Source organism: Phaenicophaeus curvirostris, chromosome 2 (assembly GCF_032191515.1).
Source record: "Phaenicophaeus curvirostris isolate KB17595 chromosome 2, BPBGC_Pcur_1.0, whole genome shotgun sequence".
Lineage (NCBI taxonomy): Eukaryota > Metazoa > Chordata > Aves > Cuculiformes > Cuculidae > Phaenicophaeus > Phaenicophaeus curvirostris.
Window position 1 is genome coordinate 119,608,293 of NC_091393.1, and position 23,227 is coordinate 119,631,519.

Here is a 23,227-nt window from a genome sequence, read left to right on the forward strand (position 1 = left end):
TTGGTAGCAGGGTTGGATTTGTTGAGGCTTTTTCATAATTCATGTTGACTGCACTATTAGCAGTAAAGCAAGCAGTGCTGGACCCTGTTCTTTAGAATGGGGGTCAACTGAAGCAGCCTGGCTGCTGAAATGCAAGCTGACCACATCCAAACAACCTGTGGTGAGTGGACCTAGACCCTAAATCTAAACTATTGGAATGCTGTCACTCTGGTTCAAGACCAAACCAGGGAAGGTGTTAAGAATTTAGCAGAATAGAGAAAAAGAGGATGCGATACCACTCTAGCACTTTTTAATTAACGGTATTGTTGCAGCTGTGGTGCACAGCGGACTTCACCTTGCAAATAAATTGATGGAACCTGGAGAAAAAAGGAACCTAACTGATTCTGGAGGCCTCTAGAAACCTATCTTTGGCCAGCCCCAAGTACAATGCTCTCTCAGCTTAGTCTCAACAGCTATATAGGAGCATAGTCACGTCACTTAAAGAAACATTTAGACACTGCCATTCAGGTAGCTGAATCTGAAACAAATTCATCTCAGATATCCATTGTCATTTAGACAGAAATTTGGAAAGTAGCTGTCTGAAGCGCCTATTTCTTTCCACAGGGAATGCAAACACTGATGTGATAACGCTTGTTAAAATATCTGACCAGCAACTAGTACCAGAGATACTTGCCTTCTTCCCATCAACAGTGTAGAGCTTCTTCACTGGGAATTGCAGGATCTCCGAAATCTCATCCAGGAGTGTTTTGAAACTCCTGGCATTTCTGCGGTTCAAGATAATTGAGCGCCGAAACCCGATTTCTCCATTCTTAACTAGAGTGATTTTCTTGGGTATTCTGGGGCCATGATGAGTGAAAGGTGTGGAATAATCTCCAATCTTGCCCTCCTGAGCTGCTCTTCTCAAGGTACTGGAGGGACGGCCATTTCGTGGAGGGCCTGGTCTGTGTCCTCCAGAAGTAATGCTAATAGGCTTGACGTATTTCTTGTCAGAGCAAAGGTAGCATCCCCCATCCTCCAGCTGGTCTAGCTCGCTGATGCAATGTATTCCTCGTGGGGTGGTGATGGTCCGTACCCCAAATGGCAGTGGGACCCGATGAGAGAGGTCATCCATGAGAGCATTGAAGCTCTTGAAGCTTCGCTGGTTGATGGCCATCTTGACGCCAGCAAATTGAGGATCTCCACTCTTGAAGAAGGTTATTTTTTTGGCTGGGGGTACCTTGGTGACAGTGCTTGTCCGAGCCACGGAGGGAAAGGGCTGCTCATAGTTAAAGGAGCTGGTGGTCGACAGGTAGTCAGCAGGCACCTGAGTCATCCCTCTTGCTTAAAGGTAACTACAGGAAAAGCAAAAAAAGAGTAGAGTTTGTTAGAGTCACGGAGAATCAACGCCTGACCAGCATGGGAGCAAAGTTTGTTTTCCTCACAAGAGTTTTGCCATCTACGCTTGATCAAGAGCAGATTCTACGAACATTTTGTTATGAACTCACTGGCTCAAGAAGATACAAGGAAACACAACAGGGAGCATAGCCATAACCCTGCTCCTTGCAGTTAAACCAGCCTTGTCCTACAGATGCCAATGAGAATTCAGTCAGTGTTGGTCTCCTCTAAGGCACAAAAATTGAGTCAGACCCCAAGCAAAACCCACAAAAATTGATATTTGTTTATTGTTGTCCTTCTGAATTTTGTGTCTTCCTTGCTTATATTTTTGAGGTTTTCTCTTAAACTATCAGAGCCAGTGATTATTTTGGTTTTATTTTTGCAAGCAGAGCACTGGGATTCTCATGTAACCCTTCAACCTCATGAAGCAGCATATAAAAAAAACAAAGCCAAGCTGAATTTGTTCGTGTGGTGATCGCACATCACAGTATGCAACCAGTCCTGAGTGTACTGAGAGGCAGGGTAGCCTGGTTTCAGAACACTGCAAATGGTCACACCATAGCATGCTAAAGTAAGGTCCAGATGAAACTCAGTGTTAGTTAGGCAAACAGAAAACAGTATGATATAGCACAAGACCTCAAATAGAACTACAAAATTAGGTTCTGCTGAAGAGCCTGGTAAAAACAGTGCAAAAATGATACTCCCAGTTTGTGTGAGAGCAGTTGGTGTCCTTCACTTTTAATGCTAAAATTAGTTTGGTGTTTAAGTATAACACCACCTTTTGGAACCCAAATGTTTTTAATATCTTTCTCATGGTGGAGACAAGTGGAAAAAAGACTAGACTCTACCTTTGCTTGCTTGCCCTTCTCAATTGTATTGTCTTGGAAGCCAGTCACTAAAAAATTCATAGAATCACAGAATGGTTTGGATTGGAAGGGACCTTAAAGGTCACCCAGTTCCAACCCACCTGCCATGGGCAAGGATGTCATCCACTGGATCAGTTTGCTCAAAGCCTCATCCAACCTGGTCTTGAACACCTCCAGGGATGGGGCATCCATGAATTCTCTGGGCAAGGTGTGCCGGTGCCTCGCCACACTCACAGGAAAATTTTTCTTGCTAATATCTAATCTACATCTCCCCTTCATCCTAGAAAGTTTCCCTGAACTCTTCTCTAGGCTGAAGAACTCCAACTGTCTCAGCCAGTCCCCCTATAGGAGGTGCTCCAGCCCTCAGATCATCTTTATAGCCTCCTCTGGACTTGCTCTAACAGATTCGTGTCCTTCAGACCCCATACAGAATGAAACTCCTATGCCAAAATAAGAAGATATTTTGGTTTTAACACGAAAAAAAATTAACTTGCACTAGGTACTACTGCTGAAATATTGGCTGCAATGAGTACAACAAATGTCTGTTTCATGAATAGGAACAGCTATTCCACAGTTCACTTTGAATTAATTACTCAAACTTAAATAAAGACCCCCAAACCAGCATTTAGATATGTCACCTTTTGATCAGAAGTTACTGCACATAGATAGGCAGCAAACCATTTGAATTTTAGTAAGAAATGCAGTAGCTTGTCTTTCGGCTTGCAGAAGGTTGTTCTGGCTACAAGCACCTGCATCAAAATTACTTTCCAAATGATGCTTTTAGTTGACTGTTTTCTATGGCAACTTTAAAAAATACCTCACAAGTAAGAAACGTTTTTTTATGGTTCAACAAATGAGTTAAAAAACAAACAAAAAATATTTCTAATTACATGTTTCCTTCAGTTTGCTCCTGGTTACACTTCTTGCAACAGCTGAATGAAGTTCTAGTTTCAAGAAAATACTCGTGCTACTGACAAATTTTTCTTTGGAGGTGTGGTTTGGTGACCATTGTAATTAATAGTAATTTTGACATTGATTGCATTCAAAATTCTGAAAATGCTGATTTTCTCCACCTTTCAGAATGAAGCCAATATTTTCTTACTATTCTACTCTCAAGTTAAATAGTTGTACACGTTGTACTGCAGCAAATTCACTCCTGCAATAAATGGGAGTTTAACGTTAGCTAGGAGAGAAAAAACATTAGGCACAATTTGAAAGATTATTATTTTGACAAATCTCTGCTTTTTTATATCCATGCACACTGACAAAGATTTCAGGACGATTTATTATTTCACGTACATACTTCACCAAACAATTATTCACTTATTCATTTCCCTTTTAAAGTCAATCCATTACTCTATCTTCCAGGAGAAAATATCTCATTTCTCTATTTTTCAACAGCTTTCAGAAAGGCGTTTTTAACTTTTTCTCTATGAGTCCCACGTTAGAGCTTTCAAACACTGGCGGCATAGTTTCCAAATAAACCCATTATCCAAACTGTAATCCCTGGACCAGTGCTGGTCCCCAATATACTGGTTGCACTCCCAGAAACCTAATTGCTTCCCGAGGACTTTTTTCTACTTTTTTCAAGCTGTTAAATCGTATTGAAAGAAGCACAAAATATTAAAATAAGGGACAAATCATAACACATTCTCCCAATACTAACTTTTTTGGGGAATAGTTTCACAGGACTGTTAAGGGACCATGAATGTAAAGGAACTTTGTCCCTTAATTTCAGGGTGACAGAGTCAGTTTTCCACCCAAGTCATGCTCTTATGAAGCAGTATGTAACATGAAGGAAGAGCCTTCCACAAAAGCTTTGCATGAAATATAAACACTTTTCACAGAGAGAATTTTTGCACTATCCATTTGAAAATTCAGAATGGGAAAGGTATTCTACTACACATCTGGCAAGGCAACAAAAATGGTCATCTTACCCAAATACATCTTTTTATAGATACATAAGAGAGGAATCTCAATGCATATTTTTGTACTTACATTGAAATACTTCATGCATCCTGCTCAAGATGACTTTTTCTTATAGAATATCCAAGAGATTACAAATAAATCAACAAAATAATTTGAAAAAACCCAACGCAGTCTACCAACCACCTCCAGGATCTAATGTATTAGACACCGCAGGAAAAAGCATTAGCAGGTTACATGCTGTCAATCAAACTGTCCTCAAAATGACTGACCACAGCTTGGAGGGTTAATCAGGACTGTGTTGCTAAGGATAGAAATAAAAGCTACCTAAGCTGCTGGAAAAGGGTTTTAGTTTGCCCAATCCTTCTCTTGCTTGCGCCCATGTAACTCAGGTATAAATCTGACTCAGTGCCACTCCTCTCAAATCACACCAGTATAACTGAAAATGCATTCAAGGCCGAAGAGGTAATATCTTTCTCTTGCATAAAAGCATGCAGAGGTCTGGAAAACTTTCCTGAGCCACCCTACCTGTCATCTCATCAGTCCATCCTTTCTTCAACAATACTTTGGAATCAGATTTGTCTTTTGGGTAACTCCAAGGAAATTGCTACAGTAAAGATTATGGTATCTCCTAAGGATACGTGTAGAAGTTCTTAGTCCTCAGCTGGCTGATAGTCACTTAGTCAGGACATAGATGAGTGAAATTCATAACGATTTTTCAGTGAAATGTTATCTTAACAGGAAAGTCTGGTGACTCCTAACCCAAATATTTTTGAATTCATGGCATATATCAAAATCAGAGCCTCAGATCAATGTTTAACACTTGGATCACTGAGATTTTAGCATGAAATTGGAACAGGAAAGCAACCTTTGAATGAGAAATAATGGGAAATAACTTGTTTGTCATAATTGACCTATGTGAGCCTTCATGTTTTCATAATTCCTCTTGGCAAATAAGAGAGTGCTGGAGCACTTCCAGTACAAAGACAGGCTGAGGGAATAGGGCTTGTTCAGCCTAGAGAAAAGAAAGCTCCAGGGAGACCTTAGAGCAGCCTTCCAGTACTTACAGAGAGGTTACAGGAAAGCTGGGGGGAAGCTCTTTATCAGGGAATGCAGGGATAGGATGAGGGGCAACTGATTTTAAGCTGAAAGAGGAGAGATTTAGATTAGATATTAGGCAAACATTTTTGACTGTGAGGGAGACGAGACACTGGCACAGGTTGCCCAGAGAAGTCCCTACCAAGAGGTGCTTTTGCTTGTATTTAACACCAGCTCTGACAAAAGCTTGAGTGGCAAAGAGCAGGAAAATAGATCCGTTGCCTTCCAACTCAATGCTTTTCTCTTTTTATGAATCAAAAATCTCATCTTCTGTCATTTTCCATACAATATTTTGGCTCGGTTAGACCAGAAACACTCCTTGTTAATAAGATCACTTTAACATTTAAGGGCACAGAACAAATTGAAATGAGACTTTTTAGAGAAACATAGTTACATCTTACAAAACATTGATTTATCTTTCTTGCCAGAAACTCCAACCTTTTCTGGGACAAAAATTCAAATGAAAATCTCGTTCATGATTTCTTTAAGTAGCTCCATTCCAAATGTTAATGTTGACCTATTTCTGTGTGGAAGAAATAACTTGGTAAAAATGGTAGCTACAAGTACTTGTATGGGAAAAGATAACCAATGAGGACACCAAACTGCTGGGAGCAGTTCAGATGCTGGAGGGCAGGACCATCACTTGGAAGCACCTTGAAAGTCTGGAGAAATTAGCTGAAAAGGCCCCCAAGAGAAGAAAACACCGACCATGTGTAAGGGACAATAAGCCTCCATGCAGCAACACAGTCTGAGAGTCAGCAGCTTTGAAGGAATAGATGTAGGGGTCCTTGTGGACGAGAAGTTGAACAAGAGTCTGCATTGAACCCTCATGGCAAAGAATGCCACTCACATACTGCAATGTATTGGCAAAAGCGCCCTAAGCAGGCCAACAGAAGTCATAACTCCCTTCTGTTTGCCTCTTTTGAGAGAATATTTATACACTGTGTCCAGGATTGCACTCAATAGTACCAAAAAGATACTGGCATAATGGAGTGAGTCCAGCAAAGGCCACCAAGATGACAGGACAAAACAGGAGCACAGTGTGTGTGGTGAGAGGGGGAGGATTAGAGCTCTAGAGCTCTTGAACATGGAAAAGAGACTTGGAGGCATTCATATAATTGTCTATAAGTACCTAGGACATGGTACATATATGGTATATAGAGAGCCAGGCTCTTCCCAGAGGTGTATAGTAAAGCACTAAGATGTGGCGTTCTAGATGCGTTATCTAATTAGTTTTCAGCAATCAAGCACAGATGTAGAGAAATAAAATCCCATGGAATTGCTAAATAATAGTTTCTTTCGAAGTTTCTTATTTTTAAAAGCATTTATTCCATAGACAATGTCTCCACACCTGCTACATCCATCTTCTTCATGGACTCAAATTATGAACTTCAATCCCTTCAATATGAGATAGAATACAGTTGAGAAATGTTATTACTTTGCCAAGAGTCACCCTCGCATGCAAATAACAGGAGCATTTATGAAGCTGAAGACCAAAGCTCATGGCATCTGTAGCAGTTCAGAGAGTAGAGACTGAGCCATAAAGATCTGGTCACAAGATCATGACCACAGACCATAGAATCATAGAATAACCAGGTTGGAAGAGACCCACCGGATCATCGAGTCCAACCATTCCTATCAAACACTAAACCATGTCCCTCAGCACCTCGTCCACGCGTGCCTTAAACACCTCCAGGGAAGGTGACTCAACCACCTCCCTGGGCAGCCTGTTCCAGTGCCCAATCACCCTTTCTGTGAAAATTTTTTTCCTAATGTCCAGCCTAAACCTCCCCTGGCGGAGCTTGAGGCCATTCCCTCTTGTCCTGTCACCTGTCACTTGGGAGAAAAGGCCAGCTCCCTGCTCTCTACAATCTCCTTTCAGGCAGTTGTAGAGAGCAATGAGGTCTCCCCTCAGCCTCCTCTTCTCCAGGCTAAACACCCCCAGCTCTCTCAGCCGTTCCTCATAAGACTTGTTCTCCAGGCCCTTCACCAGCTTCGTCACTCAAACATGTACAATATAATAAAACAAGATTGTCAATGACACATGGAGCATCTGTAAGGTTCTCTTGGTGAGTAGAAAGAGACAGGGACATGATGGTGCCCATTGGTTATTCCTTCCCCTACAGATCCTGTTGTCTCACATCAATCAGTGCTCTGAGTTTCTCCATATAGTTGTACTGTGACAGCTCCCCTGGGATGCCATTAGTCAAAAGCCACTGCGAAATTAAAGCACTCTTCCACTGAAGGTAGCAGAAAAGCCCTAACACAGAGGATTGGTTTTCTTTTGCTAAAGAAATGTAGGATATGTCTTTCCTAAAGTGAAACCAAGGTCTTAAAAAAACCAGAGGCCAGTTCTGCTACATATTCACACCCAGTTGTGATCTCTCATAGTAACAACTCTGATTACACGTCTCTGCGACTGTTGCTGTTGGAGCCTGTTGCATCTGGATGTTTCAGACTGCACACAGTTCAGCTCCAGCAACAGCTCAGAAATATCCCCAGAAGCTGGGGATAATGCTTTGTTTCAGAGGGGATTTCTAGTGCCGTAGCCATGCATTTCCTAAGAATATTGCTGTTTTAAAGATTCAGGGTTTTAGGTAACCTTCACAGCCCTTTGCTCACATTTCTGGCTATACTGGGGGAAAATAACTTTGCATTTTCTTTTGAGGTGAGCTCAAAGTTTTATGTTCAAGCTGATCTGCATGTTTATGCCAGGAAACTGATAAACAGATGTGCTATTTATCACATCAGATGGAGGAGGCAACGTGACAAGATTGGAGCAGCTTGCCAAACTCAAACCTAGAACTGACACAACTAATTACATGAAAGGAACAAGATCACAGAAACATATATTTATCACAAGAATTAAGCGTGGGTTGAGCAGGGTGTTAATAGTCCTTTTGTTTTCTTATAAAGACTGTCTGGTATGCATGTCCCTTGATTATGTGATCACAGTCACACAAAGTGGCTCCTCCACCTTCCATCTCTCACTCCAGGTCTGTTTTGATCTCCAAGAAGGATGTAAAAGCTCAGGTACAGAAGTTGTTTTATAGAGAAGCAGTTGAGATTTCCTAGGCCAGTTAACTCATATGCACACATTCCCTTTAACAAGCTGAGCTTTGCTTCTTCATCTTCCTCTCTTTAAGGGGGGTTGAACATTTTGACCTTATTGCCCTCTACAACTACCTGGGAGGATGTTGGAGCAAGGTGGGTGTTGGTATCTTCTCCCAAGAAACTAGTGATAGGATGAGAGGAAATGGATGCAGGTTTTGCCAGAGGAGATTTAGATTGGATATTGGGAAAAATTTCTTTACTGAAAGAGTGGTGAAGCCCTGGCAAAGGCTGCCCCGGACAGTGGTGGGGTCCCCATCCCTGGAGGGGTTCAAAGCCAGTGTAGATGTGGTACTCTGGGACGCGGTTTAGTAGGCACAGTGGTGTTGGGCTGAGAGGTGGACTTGATGATTTTAGAGGTCTTTTCCAACATTAATGATTCTATGAAGAAAAAGACCGAACAAAACTGATTATGTGAGCATCCAGCTGACTAGAGGAATCACAGAATCACAGAATAACCAGGTTGGAAGAGACCCACCGGATCACCGAGTCCAACCGTTCCTACCAAACACTAAACCATATCCCTCAGCACCTCGTCCACCCGTGCCTTAAACACCTCCAGGGAAGGTGACTCAACCACCTCCCTGGGCAGCCTGTTCCAGTGCCCAATGACCCTTTCTGTAAAGAATTTTTTCCTAACGTCTAGCCTAAACCTCCCCTGGCGGAGCTTGAGGCCATTCCCTCTTGTCTTGTCCCCTGTCACTTGGGAGGAAGCAGCTGAAGAACTAGGAATATGCCTAAAAAACAGGACCTGAGGCAAGGCAAGCCAAAAAACATGATACCCAGGAGCCAGCTACTGCGAGATTAACCAAGAAAGCCACTACGAGCTTGGAAGATGTTTCAGTCTCCAACTGAATCTGGACATGGCAGCTAAAGGCTGTGTGTGAGTAGAAGAAACTCACTGTAATTTCCAGCTACTGCAGGTGTTGGAAGCTTTCTTTTCCAATTTCCATGCTAACCTACTCCAACCCCTCTTCCTCAAGACTGCACCTAACTCTGCAAATACACAGACGCTGCTCATGCCTCCCAAATTCAATGTTGGGATATCCACACGTGCAATAAAACAATGAATTGCATCCTAATGTTCCCATCCTCCTTTAGGCACAAGTTAATTTCTAATATATCACCATCATTTTCCAATTTCACATTTCGAACAAAACATTTTCTTGATATTATTCAATCTTCAGTATGTGACATTTACTTTTTTTCCAGTGTGGATCTCATTTTTCTAACAATTCTAGGTCCAATTCTAGGCGCATTTCTAGCAGTTCCTTCCAAATAATTATCATTTGTGAGTTTCATAATGTGGATTTTGCACTCTTCAAACTATTTTAAAATATATAAAATATTAATATAAATTAATATTAAAATATATTAAATATAGATACCTTTATATTTCAACAGCTATACTCTCTCACTTTATCAATATGTTGATTACTGAATCTGTGGACAGCTTTTACTCATCTAACGTTGTGTCTTCTAAAATCCTTTGAAATAATTTTTTCAAGCCAAGTTCAAAGCAGTCAAGATTTTCTGTCATCATGTGTCTATTTGGCCTTGTCTCTAAAATTCTTGTGCCATACAGCTGTGTATTTATTTCTGCTTTAACATTTCTTCTGCTATACTGGAAGACACAAGCTCTCACCTGGAATGACTATCTCCTTTTGGCTTTGAATAGTAGGGGGAAAATAAAATCAGGCATATATAATCTCAAACTTTCTCCTTTATTCATCCCATTTAGCAATAGTTGTTTTAGAGGGTCATGCAGTGGATTTCTCTATTCATTGTCTAATGTACAATGCACCAATGTGATCAGCAAAGTCAATCTGTGCGCTCTGCAATATTTTCAAGGATTCTTTACCTTTTTTTTTTTTTATAGTGACTACTTCCCTCACTTTAAATCCTATCCAAACTGCTTTTCTCTAGTTTTCTTCTTCAGGAGATTTTTTTTTTAAGGTATTCAATAACCTAGCCAGTTTTGAATAATTGTCTTCATTTTTAATTTATTAATGTCCTGCTTTTTCTGCTACTTTTGCTCTACCCTCAAGATTTACATCCTTTCCAGTGTTCCTTATTCTTGATCTTAATTCATGTCAGCAGAACTTTGACCTCTCATCAAGGGTAGCATTAGTAATACTGGTACGCTGGCCAAAGTCTAAATTTGGTGATTTCTGCAGTTTTTCCTTGCAGTTTTCACTTGTTACTTGGAACACAATAAACTGTTCTTTCTTTTCCCAATCCATTGAACCTCACTGCCAGTGCCACAGATCAGATGAGGCGGCAGGACCCACTGGAGCTCATGAGATCTCTTGGGATTAGTGCTTGCTGAACACCTGCTCCTTTTGGGCACAGAAGGGACAATGCTCTCTCTCCCTGACTAGCTGCATGATAATAGTGGGTATTTCCTACATGTATGGTCTTTCCCCGATGTGTTGGGGCCATTCTGGAAGAACAAAAAGTTGTGGTGGGGTAGAACAGTCAAGTGACTACTCAACTGTTCAACTCCAAACAAGGTTGGAGAGATCACGTGCAACCTGGAGGAGGGACAAGGATCAGCCAAAACCTGGGCACCATGGGACAAATGTATCATAGCTGAATACTTCATGCTCAATGGGAATGTCTGTAACATCTGTACTTGAAACTGTTACTCCAGCCTTTCTTCAGACTCACCAGAGAGATATAGCATCTTTCAGGCTACAGCTAACTCTATTTTGAAACTATTCTTTCTTTCTAATGCCTAGAAAAGGAGATCAAGGTGATGGACACAGATGATGACAATCAGATTATTTTATCACATGCGTACCAATCCTTGTGTCCTGGCTCTAAATTACCAGAAATTAATATTTTAATTGCTAACAAAGAAGGGGGAAGTAGGGGAATCTCCTTGGCTGGCTCTTCAAAGAACTTTTTATAAAAATGCTTTTTTTTTTTTTCAGTTGGATAGAAAATAATTACCAGAAATGGAAACCTGAAATACTGGGTGGAGGGAGCTAAAAAAGCTTGCCACATTTCCTCGTAGACTGACCCTTCAAATAGCATTCCTTTGATATTTTTGAGATATGAGAAGGTAAAAAAGCTGTTTTACATCCAGGGAAAAATTCAGCTTCACCTTAGTTTTCCTTTTACTCTTTCAAAGTAGTTGAATGTTAAAAAAAAGTAGAAATATCACTTTGGAACATTCAAAACTTCATGAATAGAATGGTTTGGGTCCTTTAAAAGACTCAACACTTGAACCTAGCATTAAACAGATAAAAAAGGCAACTACTGCCCCTCCTTTACTTGAGCTGCAGTTGAGATCCACTTCTCTTCTGCAGTAATGGACACCATGTTTGTTAGCCTCAGTCTACTTTGTGAGAGAGGCCACCTTCTGCTGCCTTCCCTCCACACCTTCCCCAAATTCCCTGGTAATTCTTCCTCATCCTAATTCTCTCTCCTGTTGTCATCGTACTCTCTGTGATGTCAGTCTGCAACATCGTTCTCCACATTCATGGTAGCAGGTCAAAGGTTCCACTGCTGGGTCTCTCCTATCCTTCCTCTGAACTTTTCTAGATGTGGATCTGACAACACTTTTATCACGGTTAAAAGAACACCTCCTTATCTTTCACCACAAACTCTTCGCTCCCCCAGCCCTCCTTGCTGCAAATAACCTCATATAACACTCAAACTCACAATCTCCATGTCATGCCCAACACCTACGTCTCCTTCACACCAAACACTCATATCTGGGTTGTTGCCAAATCCTAGATTCTTGACTCTCTCAAAAATCTCCTGCCATTCCTTCCTGCTAAAACACCTGTTTCTGAGTTACCTATCTCAACCTTTATAAACTTCAACAGCTTTCACAATGCTGTGCAAGGTCTATTTAAAATCCTGCCTATAAGATTCTTCACTTCCGCAGTCTAGTTGTTTCCCTGTTTTCCTATGTTTTCACATTTGCCTTTATCACCCCCAGCAGCAATGAAGATCTTAATTTTCTCCTTTCTTTCTCCTTCCTTTCCTGAAGATTGCCAGAGTTGGCCAATTCAGCTCACGCCTCACAATTCATGGAGCAGAAGCCATCCAGATACTATGGTAAAAGGTGACATGTGAAAGTGTGGGGAGAGATGGAATGCCCCTTGCTGCTGTGCACCTCTGTTCCCTGGCTTGATACCCATCCTAAAATGACAGCTCTTCTAAAACATGTAGGAGCTAATGCAAAACTTACATAACATCACAGTCATCACTTAGCTCTTCATCACCACCATTTCCCAGCTTACATCTGATCCTGACCTGGATTCAGATGCGAACACTGTCCCATTTGTCCTGTCTCTCACTCAAAGGCAGATACGATAAGAAATAGCAAGATTATTTATTAAGAGGCTTTGCATGCCTTTGAGGAAGCTTAAAGTGATAGCGTGTTGAAATGGGGAACTGAATCCCCAACAGAAAGGGAATAGGTCTGGAAAAGTACTGCAAGACAAACCTAGGATTATTTATGCTGTTTTTTTCCTGTGGATTGGCCAAATGCCACGTTTTTCCGACTTCGCTGTTCACTTTGCCTGAACTTTAATGGCAAGGGCATCTGCCAAACATGCTTATGGGCTTGCTGAGGTGTTCACCGAGGGCAAGTCAGAACTACCTCCTTGCAAGACCTCATGGCCAAATCTCAGTGACATGAGATTGGCTTGTGCAGTCAAGCAACAAGGATGACACCAGGTGACTAAGCCTGGTCAGCTAATGCAAAAAGAATGCAAATATGAAGAAACCAAGCCACTGAGCGAAAGAAACCTCTGAGCAGTATGTGTGGGATAATGCCGAATAAACGTTGATGTAACAGTGAATGTTCCCTCAAGTAGCACAAAAAAATTTCCACCACACTTGTAATTTATGGAACCAACTGTAGTGGCTGTCAGTTGCCTCATGTTTAGCATATATCTCATTACTCTTATGTGCACTTTTAGTACCAAAAGTTACTGTAAATATGCTTATTCCTAATAACTCTAGTTGAAATATTCTAGATTTACAACTCTGCAGGTTATTTTTATTACCTGTCATAGCCTTATTGCTTTCTGGGCTTCAAGAGGAATGCTTTTCTCTTTTATCACTCTCAGTGCCACCAGTGCAACGTGGGACGTTAACTGGCACCTGCCTGTATGTCTCCATAAGGCAGCAAAGAATCCAGTTCTGACTCTCACAGCTTTACTGACTACACTAGGCTAACTAAGACTAAAACCACATTTGCTTAAGGAGTAGAGCTGATACAATCATAGAATCATAGAATCACCAGGTTGGAAAAGACCCACTGGATCATCTAGTCCAACCATTCCTATCAAACACTAAACCATGTCCCTCAGCACCTCGTCCACCCGTCCCTTAAACACCTCCAGGGAAGGTGACTCAACCACCTCCCTGGGCAGCCTGTTAATGTGGCTCTGGGATGTGCATTGGGTCTGTTGAGTAAGCAGCTATCGTTTCTACAGGTTCATTGCTCCTCTGGATTCCAGCAGTGCTACTGATGGGAAACGCGCATGTTAGGACATCCACGCTGTCAGACATCACAGGTCCAGGCTTGCTCTCAGGGACAGACTTGCCCGTCACCATACTCCGATCAGGCATGCATGCACAAGGAGGTCACCTCTGCTCTCTGGATTCTGTAACACAAGCTAACCTCACTTTGATGGGCAACATTCAGGCGGTCCTGCATATATCCTGAACATTAGGAAAAAATTTTTCACAGAAAGGGTCATTGGGCACTGGCAGAGGCTGCCCAGGGAGGGGTTGAGTCACATTCCCTGGAGGGGTTTAAGGCACGGGTGGACAAGGTGCTAAGGGGCATGGTTTAGTGTTTGATGGGAATGGTTGGACTCGATGATACGGTTGGTCTCTTCCAACCTGGTGATTCTGTGGTTCTAAATCATCACCAGATTTCCAAGCCTATCTCCGTCCAAGCATGTTGTGGATGTCAAGCCCCAGCTGAACCCCTGCAGACAGCACAGAGGGTGGGTAGAAAGCAGGCAGCTTGGGAAGCCCGCAGTGCTTAGGCTCTCTCTCCATCTCAGAGCGATATAGAAACAAACCTAAATGATAGTCACAGTTCCCAGAGCAGCAGAGAGAAGAGGCAGATGCTAAAAGAGGACAAAAGGGAAACTGAGGTACTGACAGACCAAGTCACTTGCCCAGTACCACTGGGACAATGCTAAGAATGCAGCCTTTTTCTCCTTGGTCCCAATTCAGTGTTTAACACTACCTCATTAAAGCAAAGAGAAAGAGAGAAAACCAGCTTCTGACAAATCATAGAATCACTAGGTTGGAAAAGACCCACTGGATCATTGAGTCCAACCATTCCCATCGATCACTAAACCATGTCCCTCAGCACCTCATCCACCCGTCCCTTAAACACCTCCAGGGAAAGTGAATCAACCCCCTCCCTGGGCAGCCTCTGCCAGTGCACAATGACCCTTTCTGTGAAGAATTTTTTGCTAATATCCAGCCTAAACCTCCCCTGGCAGAGCTTGAGGCCATTCCCTCTTGTCCTGTCCCCTGTCACCTGGGAGAAGAGGCCAGCTCCCTCCTCTCTACAACCTCCTTTCAGGTAGTTGTAGAGAGCAATGAGGTCTCCCCTCAGCCTCCTCTTCTCCAGGCTAAACACCCCCAGCTCTCTCAGCCGTTCCTCATAAGGCCTGTTCTCCAGCCCCTTCACCAGCTTTGTTGCTCTTCTCTGGACTCGCTCCAGAGCCTCAACATCCTTCTTGTGGTGAGGGGCCCAGAACTGAACACAGGATTCGAGGAGCGGTCTCACCAGTGCCGAGTCCAGAGGGAGAATAACCTCCCTGGACCTGCTGGTCACGCCGTTTCTGATCCAAGCCAAGATGCCATTGGCCTTCTTGGCCACCTGGGCCACTGCTGGCTCATGGTCAGTCACTGTCAACCAACACCCCCAGGTCCCTCTCCTCCAGGCAGTTTTCCAGCCAGATTTCTCCTAGTCTGTAGCACTGCACAGGGTTGTTGTGCCCCAAGTGCAGGACCCGGCACTGTTTCTGGGAGAGCTGCTCCCAAACAATCATGGAAGGAGTTAAATTGCCATCTCAGTAGCCCAATTCTCCCACTAAGCCTTTAAGTACACAGGGGACTTCTTTCACACAACCCAGGGCACCAACACCAGTGGAAACACCTAAGAAATTCAGGCAGCAAACTTAACTTCCACACTCTGCAGGAGGAGGAAGACTGAGGGCGATGTTGGAGAGCCACAAGCCTGCAGAATGCCAACAATTTTGAGAGGGTTTGGAGAAAAGCAACAAAACAATTGAGGGTTGGTTAGATGAAAGAGGGAGAATAAAAATATTGAAAGCACTAAATATACATTGCTTCGCCAACTAATGCCCAAGGGAAAATAAAAGGGCTGGCAGGCAGGAGGGAACTGAAAGCCAAGTGAGAAGTAGGATCTCCATTGTTAAGAGCTCTCACCCTTGTAAGTGAACAATGACAAATGACTACGTGCTGCAAGCCAGGAGATAAGTTAGACTGAGGGGCAGCTGATGAGTGGAGGCACTACACGAATAGATGATATCAAGTACTCTCTGAAACAACATTTTTGGCACTAGCTGCTCCTTGGTCTTGATTTTCTCTTACGTTTTTCATTCTGTATGTGGTTGAAAAGTTGAGGTGTTAATTCTCCCCAGGTGTGCAGCAGAACCACTTAATGTAGAGCAAGACGGTATAAATAGATATGATGGGATAAAACTGAAAAAAAGAGCAAGTGAGGTCATTTAGATTGGAATAATCTCAAATGAAGTAGTGGAAGTCCCTTCTCAAAGGTTATTTAAAACTAAACTTGGGAATAAAAAAGTTGTTTTCTTTTTTTAAGGGACAGTAGACTTTAGGGGGAAAAAATTGCATTGTGAATGGAAGAGATGAAGAGATCTGTCCTTTATCTCTCCAAACTGATTTTCAATTATATTTAAACCACCTGAGCTGTATAAGTGACACATTACAGTTGACTCTAGTTTGTCGCTCTTTTGCATTAATCGGCACAAATTAATAGTAAAAGTAATTGATAGCAATAAAACTCACCTATTGGCCAATGATTCATATTTCTCCAAGGCACAATAAGAAGAGAGCCATTATTACAAGAAACCAATTAAAGATACGATGAAAAGACTATTAAACCTCCAAAAGGGAGCTAAGGGAGATCCAGTGAAGCAGGGGTAAAAAAAGCAACCAGCTGAACAAAACAGCAAGAGAGGGAAACATCATCTTGTCCCCTCAGTTGCTGTAATGAGCAATTTGGGGGAGTAGAAGACATAGAAGATAAATACCAATCAATCACCATCATAACCAATAATTCACAGTGACAACAGACGGGCCAGAACCTACTGTAGTTTCAAATGTTCTAAAGCAAATACAAATCTTGGTCCTTAACCTACAAGAAGAGTCACAGAGATGCAGTAATTCCCAGATCAGTAATATGGCCACGAGGCAATATTTTTCCATAACAGACAGTTGGAACCACATGGGTTGGCCTGCTGATCTATGACCTCCTGGTAAAATGCTATCAGTATTCTTCTTCCCTTTTGTGTTAATTCAGCCCCTATAGAGATGCAGTCTTAACATTACGAGTTTCCGAATGCGGTGTATAAAGACCATAAATAAAAGGTCAGGAACAACGAGATGAAGTTCAGTGCCCCATACTATTCGAAGGGTCAAATCTGATGATCTAAATGACCCTTATGTTATCAACTTCATGAACCCTCTTCAGCCCAAGAAATGAATTCATTTTTTAAACAGCAATTCACTGAAGAACTGTCAAGGGTTAATGACCTGGGGGTTGTATTAGCCAGAAAACACAAGGCCCCCTTTTAGCTTATACTTAGGGAGACTGAAGGGTTGCCAACAACAGGAAAAGAAAAAAAAGGATAGAAAAAATGTGGTCTTGCGAGCTATTGAGAACTTACAGAGTAAATCAGAGTGGAAATTCTGGTTTAGATTCCAATTGGGTTTGTGGTGAAAGTCACAATCTCTCCCATCTGGGACCCATGTTGGAACAAGCTTGTGACCAGCCTGGCTCCCTGCCTGGGCAGCACGACTTAAATCAGCAGGAGTACCCTCTCCACGCACAGGAGTGTGTATCTTCTAATGGGCTTGATAGACTCAATCTCCTGCTGTCCCTGAATAGCAGCAGAGACTTTAAGCGTCTGCAGCAAGTCATATCAGGAAAGCTGGAATCCAGCTCTAGTCAAGCAGGAGACCTACTTCCTTGGGAAATGCCTCAATAAGGACAGACCCTGAGCCCACTGCTAAGCCTCCCAGGAAAACACAGGAACAACCGTTGGAAATCTTCGAGGAATAACATCTGCATTGCTTAACAGAGCAAAATACAGCCACCAGCTATGGCTTAATCACATCAGCAACCTTCTCGCTGAAGTATAACTCCTACTTATCATAAGCATCTGTTTTTCCTACATGTACATCAACCACGTCTCACTTTTGTAGTAAGAAACAAAAATGTATGAAAGAAGGACAACAGAGTTACTGAGAAAAGGCAATCAATACTAACATTAGATGTCCCGCTGCTGCCTGCTTTTCATCACTCCACTATCTCCCTTGTTGCTCCTTTTCCCTGTATTGATTCACAAATGTATAAAGAGAGGCAGGTTCAACTCACCCCAGTGAAGGTAATCCAGGTACATAGCTTTGCTCAAATCAATAATCCATTTCAGGTCAGATCTCCCTTGAGCGCTCACAGTGTAGATCAAGAGCCAGGCAGAGAAATCTCCCTGGTTTACGTTTCTCAACCCTACAAATGAAAGGTAGAACACTTATACTCACTCACTGACTACACAGGGGCATGGGCTCCCATGTCCCTTCCTAAAGCTTTACATCTCTTCCCTTCTTGCAGCTTTCTTTTCCACCATGTACTCCTGTACTCAACTGCTTCTCCTGGTAAAAATCCAAATGGACTCTTCTGCCTAGAGTAGTCAGTTAGAATGGGATTAAGAACAGCAGAAAGGAGCTTACATCTGGGCACCATCTGTGGTGATGATAATTAAGTAATGAGGTTTTAAAGATTTTTTTTCCTTGTTCGTCAGACGGATCTGATGCCTGAGAAATTTGCATCACTGTGCATCGTGGTCTCTGCTGCTTGACAAACCTGACCTCATGCCTCCTTTTCCTCTGTACACAGGTATTTGCAACATGAGCTTGAATGAAGGGGAAAAGCTAGCTCCTGCTGGCAAAGGCTTTCTTGCCTTTTCTGATGACAAAGACCATATTTAAAGTCTCCAGCCTGTGACATGCAGCAAATAAATTAGATTAAATGCTTGCAAAGATCCCACCCAGCCTGAAAAGGACCCTCATGAACAGCAAAAAGGAAAACCTAGAAGGCAGGACATGGTTTCATCTATTCCATCAGGGCAATCAAAGGACATCTATAAATGATAAGGAATGTTAAAAATTATAAGCCCAGAGAGGTGAGGGGAAATAGTATTCCTCTGGTGGGAAGAGAGGCATCTTCAAATTCTGGTACTTTTTTCCACAGACAGACCAGGTGCAGATCATTGAAACACAGAATAGTTTGGGTTGGAAAGGACTTTAAAGCCCATCCAGTTCCAACCCCCCTGCCATGGGCCGAGATGCCTTTCACTGGATCAGGTTTCTTAAAGCCCCATCTAACCTCATCTTGAGCATCTCCAGGGATGGGGCATCCATGACTTCTCTGGGCAAATATCCTAATGTCTAGTGCAAAACCTTCACCACAGACCATGCTTTCTTGCCAAAAGACTCATGTTTTTTTATAGAAAAATATTGCCTGGCCAGTAAAGCTGGTGTCCTCAGCAGCCCCTGTTAATGATCATCTCAGCACATGTTGAGGCTAGGAATCCTATTTGCAAATATGGTTTCCATTATCTTTTACCAATATAAACTTCGGTGACGCCCATGTCTTTCCTCTTTCCTGTAGCCCCTTTCAGTACTGGAAGCTGCTCTAAGGTCCCCCTAGAGCCTTCTCTAAACTGAACAACCCCACGTCTCTCAGCCTGTCCTTGTTTGGGAGGTGTTCTAGCTCTCTAATTATCTTTGTGGCTCTCCTCTGGACTCACTCATCTCAAAGAGGGGTTCAATGCTCTCTTACAAGTGAGGCAAAAGACACTCTGTGCTGTGAAATAAGTTAGATTTGTTCTCAGGCGAGAAATTATATTGTCCCACTTGGAAGTTGGCACACTTTTTTATTTTGGGGAAAAAAAACATTAGGGAACATATCAGCAAATTTTGGAATTTCACCCAGGGAAAGACAGACACCTCTGGGCCCTCTACTTCAAAATAAGCTGAACTATTTCCCAGACTCTGTAGACCATATCTCATCTAGGAGAAACAACATCATATACAAAACACATACAGTACAAGGATAAACAGTTCAATGTCTGAGTTTATACAGTGCATCACATTCTCACCCCACATGAGCTGTAAATAAATAGTCCTAGAAATTACTGCCTACCTTCAGGTGCTTCTGTTCCCTCTGCACAAAGGGAGATGGGCAGAGACCCCAGCCAGCTCTGAATTATCCTTGCAAATGACTATTGCCACACTGATGACAGACCAGAGGCTGTTTGCGATGTATTATTCAACAGTTGTAACTAGAGCAGGGTCTAATTCTGCATGGTTTGCCCAAAACAGCAGTCACAAGGCCACAAGAATAGAGGTGTAAAATGATTTTCTTGTTGTGTGTTATGCTCTCTCCTCCTTCCTCACTCTGTCCCATCTGAAACTTAAATCACACCTGCAGTGATGTTCAGACTGGAGCTGAAAACAGGGCTCACCTCAGACATGTGTGAGGACTCCACATGTTACAGGCTGTAACTTCAGGCAGGTGTCATGTTAAATCTCTCAAGGGATTGATTGCTGTTCTCATGGGAATGAGGGGAATCTCTCCAGCTTCACCCTGTGCAATGGTTTCATCTGTTAAAGCTGCACATGATCAGCTTGACCTTATGCTGCTGTTGTTGACTGGTTTTTTTTTCCAAAAGAAGATTACACATTGAGTCGCTCAGAGTGAGATTCCCAGCACTATTCTCCTTGAAGATTGTCTTAATAATTAATTGTTTATTATCATTAATTGCATTTTGGCAGACTCCTTTGCCTGTTTTGCATCTTAATCTCTATGCATCTTCAAGGCGTTAATGAAAATGGACTCAGCTGTAGAGGTGGCTGAGAATTTTTGCAATTAAGTGTTAGGGGAGAATACGAGGGTCAGGGAGGAGACATTTTAGTAAATATGTTAGGTTTGAGAAAACTCCTGCTGGGAACATTTCTCAAATTCAGGGCTGAGAAAGCCCCCAGGGTGGATATCTATTCATCCAGACACCAGCCTTTGTAATAAATTAAGAATCATGCTGTAGGTACCATGCCCACACCACAGTGCCTGTCCTGACCCTGTCTCCTCCCTGAATATAGAATCCTATAAGCTCTTGAGCCCAAGAAGGAGCAGTGATGCTCATACTTATAGGGAGATTCCTCTTGTGAGGAAGCAGGTGCTGAGAGTCAGAGAAAGGCAGATGAAATAGCATACTGAACGTGACACAGCAGCAGGTCCTGCAAAAAAATCCAGGGGTCCCCTTTTCTTGTCCCCCTCCTCCATTAATAAATACCACTTACCCCACAAGGAGACATTTAGCAAAAGAGAGGAAAAATTTTCTGACTGAAAGACAGGGAGAATCCAAGCTCTTTGACTCCCGTAAAACCCAGCTTATGTTTGGGTATTCTTAGCACCTGTTTCTAATCCATTATTTAAAGATTTTATGTTTAGCAGCTGAAATTGCCAGGGGTGTTAGGTCTCACTCAGAAAACCTGAGTATAGTACAATTGGGTTTACTTTGAGCAAATCATTTACTCCCTGTTCATAAAGGAATATAAGCCAGTACCTTGTTTCCAGGAGGTGTTTAGCTTCCTCCTAGGTTGCCTACTGCTAAATAGAGCCTTGTTTTCTCTATATAGCATAATTTTACATATAGTGAACAGATCTTTGTCCCGACCTCCCAGAGGTATTCATCAAGAGGTAATTGTGCTGCTCAGCCTGCAGAGCAGAAGAGAATGAGCGTAGACCTCCCTGTTTGTCTCAGTTATCATTTACTGCTCTTTACTGAAATAATACCCAGAACTAATAATGCTCATTGCAGTCCACATACGTATGGCAATACGTCAATATCGTATAATTTTAGCAGGCTGTACTGAAGGACAGGTTTGCTCAGATGATCCCAACTGTGGAGGACCAATTTTTAGGAGGACTATGAAGCTGAGGTGTTATTGAGACTGTATGAAAAGAGTCTAGAAACTTAGGAAATACAACTGAAGGCAGATCTCTGTCCTAGATACCACAGATGCCTCTTTCCCCCTCTGCATACTTTCATAAAATGGCTCTGGATTTGCACTGTTGGGGGTGATGGAGGAATTTAGCCTTCAGCCTCTGAAGGGATTAATATTATTAATTCAGGATAGAGACAGAAGAAATTAAATTGTTAAAAGGGCACAAGTAAAGGGAAGCACATTGGATGAAAGGGGTCAATAGGAAAGCTGGGGAGGGACTCTTTATCAGGGGGTGCCAAGAAAGGACAAGGGGGAACACTTATAAGCTGAAAGAGGGGAGATGTAGATTAGATATTAGGAAGAAATGTTTTCCTGTGAGAGTGGTGAGACACTGGCACAGGTTACCCAGAGAAGCAGTAGATGCCACATCCCTGGAGGTGTTCAAGGCCAGGTTGGATGGGGCTTCAAGCAAACTGATCCAGTGGAAGGTGTCCCTGCCCATTGCAGGGGGCTGGAACTGGATGGGCTTTATGGTCTCTTCCAACCCAAACCGTTCTGTGATTCTGTGATTCTATGAAGTTCGTTACAAAAGTATTGCTACTCCTAAGGTGGGAAGCACCTTCCTGAGCCCAGCTAGCTGGCTCTTCCGAGCCAGGCCACAGGGAATGGCTGTACTGTCTTCTGCTGCCCAGTGGCACCAAAAAGACTAGACCCATAAAGGTCCATAGTGGGGAGGCCAAAACCACAGGTCTTGAAATTCTCATCACCTTGGAGGCATTTGACTGACAGAACAGTGAGATTGCCTTGCTTTGGTTCGTTACAGAGATAAGAGATGGCTGTAGGATGCTTGAGCATCTCCTCAGACATCACCTTCTACTTGGTCCCCTTTCTAAGACCAGCTCAAGGCTTCTCGTGGGCCCGTAACCACGGTGCGAGGTCTGAGCAGGACCCTCCATCAGCAGCAGCTCTTCTGAGTGAACCAAAAGGAGAGCTGGAGCTTTGCCAGACTTTTCTGTGCTTATCTTATCTCAGTTGGAGGGCAGCCTCTGACATATCTTCACAGGTTCAAATCTTAGAGCTGGGACACAACCCGGCAGAGCCTACTAGCAGATGCACAGGGTGATATCGCTGCCTTTGCCCAACACCCCTGCCTATACCACGCTTCTTCTGAGCAGTGGTCTCTGAGATTAGGATCTCAGGTTGCTGTTAGGAGGCAGCTGAAGTACCACAAGCCTTCTTGGGCTGAGGGGATGGTCTCTGGCCTTACAGCAGTTGCACCTACAGTGGGTTATGGCAAGGGTTTTCAGGACTGGATTTTTTCACCCTCTAAGGTGCCATCTCTTGTCACAGACTGTACAATGCAGAAAATGATGAGTGCAACACAGAACACAAGGGCAAGAGTTGATAGATGTTTTCTACTAATCTCCTTGTGCTAAAAATCTGTATGAGAGAGAACTGCCTTATATGCGAAGGTATTAATGTATTAGCACTAAGAGCATTAGGGACTTGATTAGTACTGCAGCCTCCCACCCACCACATGACCATGCTTTAAACAGCTCCATTTTTGCCTGGTCCTTGTT

General features: G+C 42.8%; 1 protein-coding gene across 1 annotated transcript in view; it reads right to left on the bottom strand.

Moving 5' to 3' along the window:
• Nucleotides 1–18,285, bottom strand: part of RP1L1 (RP1 like 1) — a 43,413-nt gene extending 25,128 nt beyond the window's left edge. Inside the window, exons 1-2 of the mRNA XM_069850914.1 lie at nucleotides 18,016–18,285; nucleotides 674–1,331 (exon numbers count right to left, since the gene is read on the bottom strand). Coding sequence (XP_069707015.1) covers nucleotides 674–1,312 — 639 coding nt within the window. The 5' untranslated portion in view covers nucleotides 1,313–1,331; nucleotides 18,016–18,285. The remainder of the gene's footprint in view (nucleotides 1–673; nucleotides 1,332–18,015) is intronic.
• Nucleotides 18,286–23,227: the final 4,942 nt, after the last annotated feature.